The sequence below is a fragment of the Pagrus pagrus genome, assembly GCF_965226575.1.
Source record: "Pagrus pagrus genome assembly, chromosome: 15".
Lineage (NCBI taxonomy): Eukaryota > Metazoa > Chordata > Actinopteri > Spariformes > Sparidae > Pagrus > Pagrus pagrus.
Genome location: NC_140199.1, coordinates 22,668,440 through 22,678,993, shown reverse-complemented (window position 1 = coordinate 22,678,993; position 10,554 = coordinate 22,668,440). Strand labels below are relative to the sequence as shown.

The following is a 10,554-nucleotide window of genomic DNA, read 5'->3' as shown; positions in this document are numbered from 1 at the left end:
ATAATAAAGGAGACTTATTAGGCTTTTTTGGTATTTTCCGTTCCTTCAGCGTGTTGTATAGGTTCTTGTGCATGTAAAAGTTCTTGAAAGTTAAAAGCCAATAGTCCACGCCAGCAGGCGCTCCTCTCACTCACAAGAAACACTGCTCCTGAAACGCCTCATCAGTAGTCCCGCCTTTAATTCCGTGACTTCTTGACATCATATCACCATGTCAAACATTTGCATAATTTATGCATATATTCACGGTAGAAGTGAAGCTAAGTGCAGGGTGGTGCTGGCTCAGACATGTGTGAGCTGACCAGTCAGAGCAGACTTCATACTCAGGAGGCGGGCCTTAAAGAGACAGGAGCTAAAAACAGAATATCCCTGACAGGGGGTATACAGTGCTGCAGAATGAGAAAGCCGATGTGTTTTTTGAGCATTAAAACATGGAAACCTATTCTACTCGTAACCCAAAATAAAATTATGAACCTGGAAATGAGCATAATATGTCTCCTTTAACATATCAGTTAACTGGTGAGCTTGAGATGTGCCAGTAGGCAGAATATGTTACCTTTGGACAGAGCCAAGCTAGCTGATTCCATCTGCTTCTGGTTTTTGTGCTAAGCTAAGCTAACTGGCTGCAGATTGTATACTTATCTTTACCTGATAGATATGAAAGTGGTAGCAACCTCCTTATTGAACTCTCCACCAGAGAACAAAAAAAGTGGATTTTTGTCAATTTTGAGCTTTTAACATGTTAGAGAGCTAATTCATTTCTAATGATTTAATCTGTCGAATGTATTAAAAGAAACAGTCAGCTTCTCAATGGGCCAGAGAAGATGTGATGTTTGTGTTCTGCAACCTATGCTGCTATAATGTATCTCAGACACTGGATGCTTTGCAGCTGTTTGTAATACTCGGTTGGTTTTGACTTATGTCATGTAAAACAGATTTTGCATGGTACCCCAGAACAATTATAGACAAATCAATGCATTCCAATCCACTTTAAAGAGATAATTGGAAACAGTATGTTTCATAAATCAAAGACTGTATTCTTAAACGTCAGACCCAGGCATATATTTATTCATTTGGTGTATTAGTACTGAAATTATAAATGCAGTTGAAATGTGTTACAATGCCTTATGACACTGCAGTTTAGAGAGCCTGGACCACAGTTTCTTTCCACACACGGTCTCCTGAGTTTATACACAATAGTCAACAGTAAGAGCATTCTTATAAACATCTGGCTCACAGGCCGGCGATGCCAACAAACAAAACAAGAGAATTATAAGACCCAAAAACTGCTGTGCTGGAATGGAACCGCGCCGAGGAAACACAAAAACGCTCATTTACCAACAGTCGTAGCGTACTTACAGCCAAAAAACAAATGCTAAAGCCATACTGATAGTTCATAAATATAGTCCTTTGGATGCCACTCAGTACAGTCTGGAGAGCTGAATCTCTGCCCTCACCAGGAGGCACCATGACATCCAGGTGTCCAGAGCTGCTGTGTTTACAGCTGTTTTTCCTGGAAGAGGATCTGAGCGTACACAGTGTCCGGGCTGGAGGGTGCAGGGTCGGGAGTGGAGGAGGCTGGGGGCTCTGGCCTCGGTCTGACCAGCTCCAGCTCTGCATATGTCAGACTATCCTCATGTGATACTCGAGGCTGGAGGAGGGAGTGAAAGAGTGAGGCAAACTTGAAGGAATTTAGCCCGAAGATAAAGCAAGAGAGAAATGTATAAAAATATCTATAATGAACATGGACATCTCAGAAAAAAGAAGAATGCGAGTGGTGTCTGCTTTTAATTGTTTTCAGCAAACGGTAGTGTTCTTCCACAGTGCATGGTAAACACCCCTTCGTGCTTTTCAGCTGCAGAAAGTATGTGTTTACTGGATTTGCAGGACCTCTTGGAACATTCAGTTTACTCTGAAAAACATTCGGTACAACGGGAGGCTTATCCAGCATCCTCAGATCCTCCTAGTTGCACTAATCCAATCAGTATGTTTGTGCAAATAAACAAAACCTCACTTCTCCTGAGCTTCATTTCACTACAAAATCACAAGAACGCCATTAGTAGAAAATAGCGATGATCCTTAGTTTGAGTAGTTTTCTTCTGCGTGTACTTGTTTGACATTTTTATTGTAGGAATAAAACCAATGAAGCAGTCTAAATAAATAATTGTGTTTGAGAAGCAATAAAACTAAATAGAATTATCAAGCTCATAACTGAATGAAGAGACGGCAATAAACTCCTGTAGACAATCACGCAGTCGTGGGACAAATTCCCTCTTGCATGTGTCTCAATAACAACTCTGAGCGTGAAAGAAAACGATCTTTTCAAAATGTTAATAAATACCTTTGAACAGATATAAGTGCACTTGTTTGAGAAATGATTTAGATGAAGTGGATGTAGGTCTTGTGCTTGAGAATGAGGAGACTTACAGTGGCAGAGCTCCTTAGATGATGCTTTAACCGTCTGGGCTTCTGAGGTCTCTTTGCAGCAACAGGCACTGAAACAGAGTCATAATTGACTCAAACAGCCAGGAGGAATCATCACAGAAACGACCGTGTTGTTAAGAGAAAATCATCCTTCACAAACACTTTATAAACCCAGTCAAGGTGTAGTTTATAACAGAAGTAAGAGCTTTATTTGGTCATATTCAGACGAGACAGCCAAGACACTCATTCTCAGTTTCATTCTCAGACTGTTTCTGGTAGTCTCTCAAACGCTCCTGTTTGCGTCATGGAGATTGAATTATGCAAGAGATATCTTTTTCTGCTTTTGTACTGGCTGGATACCTTCATTTATGGTTGTTTTCGTTACCCACTAAATCCCTTTATTGGGGCTGGAGCCCATCTCCCTGAGTCTCTAATGTCTCCCGTGTGTCTGGAATTTGAGAGGAAACTCAGACTCAGACACATAAAGATGAGGACTGGGAATTCAACTCCATACTGTGCGATGACACTGAGCCCCTGTGCCTCCCCTCCACTATAAGATTAGACTGAAAAAATGTAGTTAGTGAAATTTGTTTGACACTTAAACACCTTTACCTCTCCGGACTATAAAACTCAAAATTTCAAATTAAACAATCTTGAAAAAAATAATCTTCAACAGCTCTTACTTCATGTCCACACTGAAGACTTAGCCTGAGGGATCACAAGTAGGCGCTGCTTTGTTTTTAAAGGTCATGAGCCAAAAAGGCCAAATAGAGCTTTCAAAGAATTTAACCTTTCCAAGAGGTGACATCCTGCCCTCCAAATATCACTTTACCTTTGGCTGGTATGTGTGGCGGAGGCTCCTCGGGTAGTTTAGGTGGTGTTACGATTACTCTTCTGTCAGTTTTCTGCCTTGTGTCTTTCCTTTGGGCTCTCGGGGAGGAACTGGAGGAGCTGCTGGAGCTGGTTACGGTCTCTCCTGAGCTGCATGGAACAGAGCAGAGTATTTTAAGGTCTAATTACAGGTGAAACTAGCGGTAATCTAGATTATTAATTAATCTTAATATAAAAGCATTATAATATTAGTTAACGTGGATTATTTTGCAAATGATCAATTGATAATTAACTGCATTGTCTGAAAGTAGTATAAAAAGTTAAACCAGCAATCCAAAACCAAAGAGTCAATGATATAAAACAGAAAAGTAGCAAATTCTCAAATTTGAGAAAATAGAACAAGCACATTTCCATCAGTGTTTTAGGATAAATTTTCTGTCAGTTAACTTATCTATTAATCAATTTCTTGTTTCAACACTAGTAAACTGCTGTACCTGCTCTCGGGACACTTCACCAGAAGGTAACTGCCTGTGGAGAAGGTAGCAGGAAACATCATGTTGACTTGACAGTGTAAAGGTTATCCAGGTGTTATTTTTTTAAAGGAAACTGAAAGTTAAAGGAGACCTATTATGCTCTTTACTTTTCTTCCTTGCCTTCAGCATTTACATACGTTCTTGTGCATGTAAAAGCTCTTAAAAGTTAAAAAGGTCAAAGTCCGCACCAACAGAAGCTCCTCTCTCCCACAGAAAACACTGCTCCTGAGCGCCACCTGCAAATGTATTTAGCACATCTGCTCTGTCTGAAAACTGATGTGTCTTTTGAGCACTGAAGCATGTAAACCCATTCTAGTAGTGACCAAAAATAAAAAATGATGAACCTGGAAATGAGCATAATACGTCTCCTTTAAAGTTACTGTCAGAAAACAAATGATTGTTTTACTTTTGAGCCTGTGTCTTCTGTGAAGGTACTGGCAAGTGAGAACCAGAGTGAACAGGAAGATGGACAGCAGGCCCAGTGAGCAAATCAGCACAGCGCACAGATACACATCTACAAAACAAACAGGCATCAGAAAAGTGGCATTATCAAAGTAAGACTTGTGGTAAAGGAGTAAAGACAAAAACAGTACCTGCAAATAAACGCCACAGTCCTTCACTGGTACCATCGTCAAGAGTTAAGTGCACTGGGGGAAAAAAGTTTAAAAAGTCAGCAAATGCAGTCGGAGGGAAGGAAACTGTGCCCAGACTGAGTATCTCTGTAAATTGCTGTTGTCTGAGGAAACTGACCGAATACAGCAGACAGCCTCAGTGGCTTCCAGAAATATCAAAACTGCTGTCAAGACAGGAGATTCTGCTGCTGCATCAGCCAAACCCACCACACACACACACACACACACACACACACACACACACACACACACACACACACACACACACACACACACACACACACACACACAGGCCTGGTTTGGCTGTATTGCTGTTCTTGGACAGTGTTTGGGGGTTCCCCTCTACTCTGCATCTCCTCTTCCTTTAGGTGGTCGCTTCTCAGCTGTTTAATGATACACTTTTCTTTGTGTGCTCATGAGTGTGAAAAGAGGAACGAGTAAGAAAGTTGTTGTCAGTCTGTGCCAGTGTCTGTGAATGATGGGTTGTGTGTAGGTCAGGGGTATTTAGCATGAGGTTGAGGAGAGTTAAAAAGAGGCTGTGTACATAAATTACTTAGTCTCTGCTCCACATAATGAGTTTTTAATATGTCTTTTAAACACAGGTTGATAAACATATTAATAAGAAATGATAAGATATTAACTCTAATTGACTTCTAGCCTGTTTCCAGACTGCTGAACTGCCTGCAATGTTGTCAAATCTGGTCTTGGCTGCTCGGTCTGAATATCACGGTAATTAATGTCAACACAACAGCGTTTGTGTTGTGACCAAACATGAAAAATGGCAGTAGATGTATCGGAAAGTAAAGGCAGGAGAAGATATGCTTTAGAAAACTTCACACAAGTGCGGGGTTGGACATTTATGGATGGATGTTGTTTTTCTTGGATGTTTAATCCAAGAAAAACAACTTAAAAAAAACAACTTTACAACAATGCAGTGCCCTGTATTATGCTATTTTTCTAAATCCTTAATGTACAGTATGAGTTTGCTGAAACCACGAAAAGTGTTAATTCAATGCTTTTGTAATTAATGAGTTCCAGTCTATGATGTTTTGTCAGACTGAATTTAATTGAATGGTGTTCCTGTTATTTTGTCCACCCACTGTTTAACAGAAAACGAAAAGTAACGACAGCCAGGGGAAAAAGACGTGTTTGGATGACATATTGTAGGTGTGACATGCTACATATAACAGGCATCTCTCATCAATGTGAGCAGTTAACAGTTAATGTAAGTAAACCACATATCTAACCTTCACGCTGTGGTTAACCACATGCTAAACCTCACGTCTGATCAGTGCACACAGCCCCAGGTTAACAGGTTGGCTGTTAGGGAGTTATTACAGTACACACTCTGTGCAGATGTGTTGAAGCTGTTGCACACCCAACAGAGCCAGATTTGTGGGGGGAGAAAAAAAACATACAGCTTAAAGCCAAAAACATCAGGTACAGATTTAGGCTCATCTGCTTTCCTTCAGTCCAGCTGTGAAGACGGGGCACAGAAAAACGAACCATCCGCTCAAAGTGTGAAGGTTAGAAACCCGAAGCCCTAACCCAGGGAGCAGCATTTGATCAAATTAAACCGTGCGGATTGTGTGCTCATTTTCTTTTTTAGAAGAGCAGCAGCAGCAGAAATCACTTAAGCTGAAGGTCTGACTTTGGGAGTTTAGAGACGTGGGAGAGGACAACATGCGTGCAAAATGTTTCGAAGAAAAGTAGTCAGATTATCTCAGTGGGGTGTAGCCTTTGTTCTGAAATCAGCAGGCTGAGGGGTTCCCCAGAATACAGTTACAACTTACTGTAGTTTTGTCTTTGTTTATCCTCATAATGTCAGCTCTTGTGTTTGTGGTTCTGTGGTCAATGCATGTCGGAGATGCCTGAGGTTGCGTGGCTTCCTTAGTGGGACATTGCCCTGAATATAGGGCAGGGCGTTGTCAGATGGCTCAGTCTGGCTCAAACCTCTACGCTTTTTTCTGCCCTGAAACTAGTGAAAGGTAAACTGTGCAACAGTGTCAGGTGTAGCCACACCTATAGCATGGAATAACAGCATTTTAAAGCCCTACTGAGCCCCTTTAACCAGCGCATCCCACACTGACTGACGGTGTCCCTGCTGATCAGTCCACCTAACTCTGACATCATGCTGTATTATTTATTCTTAACCTGATTTGTTCATGTTGTTTATTGTAGAATATTGGCATGGACTAAATTAGTTCCACTGCAACTGAATTCTCCAGTGGATTTTCTCCTGAGGCGTGCAGAAACTGTACTCGGTACTGACGTCATGAGTGTTTGAACGTAGCCAGCTCAGCAACACTCTACCTTTTTTACTCCTCACACTCACACACACACACAGAGTGATATTGTTGAGTGTGGTTTGGCTGTGTGAGCTCATTGTTTTGAGATGGAAATGCCAGAGGACTGGGGTCACGCTCAAACATACATCTGCACAACTTAAAGCAAATAGAGCAGCTGGAGTCAGAGAATACATGCATGCACATTTCTATTTGCCCTTTATCCTCTAATAAAAACTATTACCCCTCCTTTATTTGCTCATTTCCATCGCCAGATAACATGGACAGCATGTCTCAGTTGACTGTGTGCGGCTGGAAGGGAATTCCTTGGAAACGAATATTCCATGGAAACATTTCACAGTACTAACACCAGAAATCCCCTTTGTGTTTGATCCTCTCTTGTCAAAAAAAAAAAAAAATGCTTTCTTCGCCTCCTGTTTAAGGCCTAATAGATGCAGATTTGACTTTTTTTACCAGGTGGCGATGAGAGGTAGTTTTGTTTGATCTGCCGTTAATACTATCTGAATCCCAAGGCTGCTAGAAATGGTGTCCTTTTTTTAATGTTTTTTGAAACACTTTTGGATTCCTCTCCACCAGGGGATCGCTTAGGTGCTGTAGGGCATTCACATCTTGCTCAAAGGACACCTAGTCAAGGAGGATGCTTGCAAAGAAACGGTCTCACACCCCTAACCACTTGGCTAACATGCTTAAAGGGACAATTCACCCCAAAATCAAAAATACATATTTCTCCTCTTACATGCAGTGCTATTTACCCATTTAGATTATTTTGTTGTGAGTGTCCGATTTTTCGAGATTGACCATAGAGATGCCTGCCTTCTCTTAAATATAATGGAACTAGATGGCACTCAGGTTGTGGTGCTCAAAGTGTCAAAAAATACATTTGAAAAACTCAACAGCAATGTCTCTTTCCAGAAATTATGACCAAGTTACTCAAACTAATCAAGAGAACTTGTGGTGAGCAGTTTCATGTAGGGAATATTTTCTTTCACCGTGTAGAGGGAAGCATGCATCCACTTATGAACTAAAAAGGCTAGCTTACAGTAACAGCCGAGGAGGACGCCATTAATGTTTACATCTCCTGCTGTCACAAGCACCAGCATCTCGTCTATGAGTAGATGCTTCCGTCTGCGTGGTGATACGATTGGAGGGTGTAGTTTGGAAGAAAGAAAATAGTTCTACGTGAAACTGCTCACAACAAGGTCTGTGGATTACCTTGAGTCTTATCTAATTCCTTTGTATTTGAGAGAAGGGAGACATCCTTTACAGCCAGTATCTCAAAACATAGCTAATTACACCAATCTAGATGAATAAATATTACTACTTTCTTTGAATTTGGGATGAACTGTCACTTTAATTAAAAATGCATAAAAACAGCTGCTCAAAGGCCCTCTATATCTCAACTTTCAGCCAAAATGGGGCCCACAGACAGATGTGACATGAAGAGCAGAGTGTATTAAAGTCCAGCTTTAGTTACCTGTTAGCTGTGTGGTGCTGGTACCATTGGACGAGGCCCTCCATGTGTTCCTGTGTCTGCGGATCTCCTGAACTCTACAGCTGTAGAAACCCTGGTCCCTCCCTGACACATTGAGAATCCACAGCCGGTACATCTCTCCTTCCGTCTCCTCGAACAGACGAAACTTTGGCTGGGGGAAACCGCGGGTGTAGTTCCCGTATAGCTTCATTTTCTTTATGCCCATCTTCACAATGAGAAACTGAGAGGGCTCGAGTGCAGGAGGAGAGGGGGATGGAGAGGAGGGAGGAGGCGCGAGAGTGGGAGCAGCGAGAGGGGAGAAGAACCAGCGTAGGATGAGGACACTGCCGCTCCTCTTCCTCTGAGATACCAGGCAGGAGAGTGTCAAGTTGTCTCTCTCTGTTACCATGACGACAGGCCCAGGGGTCACTGTCACATTCAGGGCGTGACATACCTCTGATGACAAAAGACACAGACAGATGTTACATACAGCTGTCTTTTTTTTTTTTTGGCATACACAAATTGGTGAATATGTTCTGCATGTAGTCTTTTGTGACAGAAACGTCAAACCAAACCCTAAAATGTTTGAAAACATAAGAACACTGTCAGATCAGGAGGCTTGTGTGACTCCTCCCTGCTTTTTAAATTAGTCATTAACTGGAGCTGGTAATGCGCCCCACATGGAAAAAGTCTTCAGTTCATTTTTGCAAGATGTTTGATTTCCTGCCAATTAAACATAATTGTAGCATTTAGACAAAGTAAGTTTATTTGCACACCCACAGTGGCTGCTTGAATTTATGGTGTTAGAGCTCAGACTATCACTGGTTCTACTTATATCTGTCATTCCATCACTGGATGGGAATTCAGTCGGTAATGGCTAGAAAGCGTACTGAGAACACACTTCATGCGTCCCTATTTTGCTTCCCTGGAGGTACTTGTGTTTTATCCTGCTGCCAGCTGGGTCAGGTCTGTCTAGAGGAGACATGAAGTCTGGACACAAGATGTGTGATCAGACAGGCACAGAGTGTCTACAGGTGGGGAATGTTCATCTTCAGTACGCCCTGAACCAAGCAGAGAGAAACACGACAAGATAACGGAGACCATCTGGGATGCATTGCCTCTTTTTTTTTGTTGTTGTTGTTGCTGTGTTAGTTGGGGAATCTCCCCCAGGGTCCGTCCTACACTGTTTAATGTGACAACAAAAGCAGCAACAGGCACTCAAACCAAACACAAAACCGAACATAGTCAAAAGATTATAGGGCAAGAAATATGAAGTATGACTTGAGTTGTAAGTCTACTTTATGTCAGTTTATAGAATGCAAATTATACAGCGGTTTTTCTCTGGTCACAGAGAACTTGTTTAACTCTGCAACTGGTTTGATTTTTAACAATTTCAAGTTTACAAAACAGTTTTTGCTACTTTAGTATTAACTATAATGCAATAATGATTAATGCACTTGCAACTTTTGGTTGTTGTAGAAACAATAACTAAAATGCAGTGTGTTTCTTGCATGTTTGACCTTATTTTCATGCGAAGTTCCGTACTAAACTCAAAATGCATGGTTTCACAGTGGCATATGTTAGATGATAGATCAAGTTACAACTTTAGACGCATTCATTCCGTGCTCGCTTTCTTACTGGTTTATATTGCTGTAAACAAGGTAAACTTACCTGTGACCAGAGCCTTAGTCAGGACAAGGACCACTATAGAGAAGTACATTTTCCACAGTCAGCGAATCCATAAACCCAGACAACTGCACAGCACTCACATAAGCAGCTACATTGAAAACAGAGCCTGGCTGCACAACCCACCAGAGCCCTTACCCACCATTAACTCTTCTCCTCTTTCTCCTCTTTTCTGTGTAATATGAAACAGTAAATGCTCTGTTCCCACTTAGAAACTCCCACTCACTCTCCAAGCTCTCTCTCTCTCTCTCTCTCTCACTCTCTCTCCCTCTCTCCACCTCTCTCTCTCTTTTTCTCTGTGTGTCCTGCAAAACGTAGGAAATGTCATTTCCTGTGTTCCTGTGAGGAGTTTTGGACCGTGGCCCAAAACCCCAGACCTCTAAAGCGATGGTCAAGTCTCGTGGTTTGTGTGTGTCACACTGTGTGTCATTTTGAGAAGCATATACTACAAAGCGCTTAACATGCATTTCCATCGCCCAAGTTGCTCTAAAAAACATAGGGGTTATCCTCATTTTGCATCACAAAGAGCAATCGTGTGTGAGCTCTGTGTTTCTGTGTCTGCATACATGTGTTGATGCATTTATGTGGATTTGCGTGTGTGTGTGCTGCGACCTCTCCCTGTCTGGCTGTTGGACAGAGTGGCATGGGCTTGTCTCTGGCTGTGGTTGTCAGAC

General features: G+C 41.8%; 1 protein-coding gene across 1 annotated transcript; it reads right to left on the bottom strand.

The window, feature by feature from the left end:
- Positions 1-1,044: 1,044 nt before the first annotated feature.
- On the bottom strand, positions 1,045-10,033 carry vstm4a (V-set and transmembrane domain containing 4a). Its single transcript, XM_084374751.1, has 8 exons — positions 9,866-10,033; positions 8,198-8,650; positions 4,379-4,432; positions 4,192-4,299; positions 3,747-3,780; positions 3,254-3,402; positions 2,425-2,492; positions 1,045-1,648 (listed from the first exon to the last, which is right to left on the bottom strand). The coding sequence occupies exons 1-8, from the start codon at positions 9,912-9,914 to the stop codon at positions 1,496-1,498; spliced, it is 1,068 nt and encodes a 355-aa protein (XP_084230877.1). The 5' UTR covers positions 9,915-10,033; the 3' UTR covers positions 1,045-1,495.
- Positions 10,034-10,554: the final 521 nt, after the last annotated feature.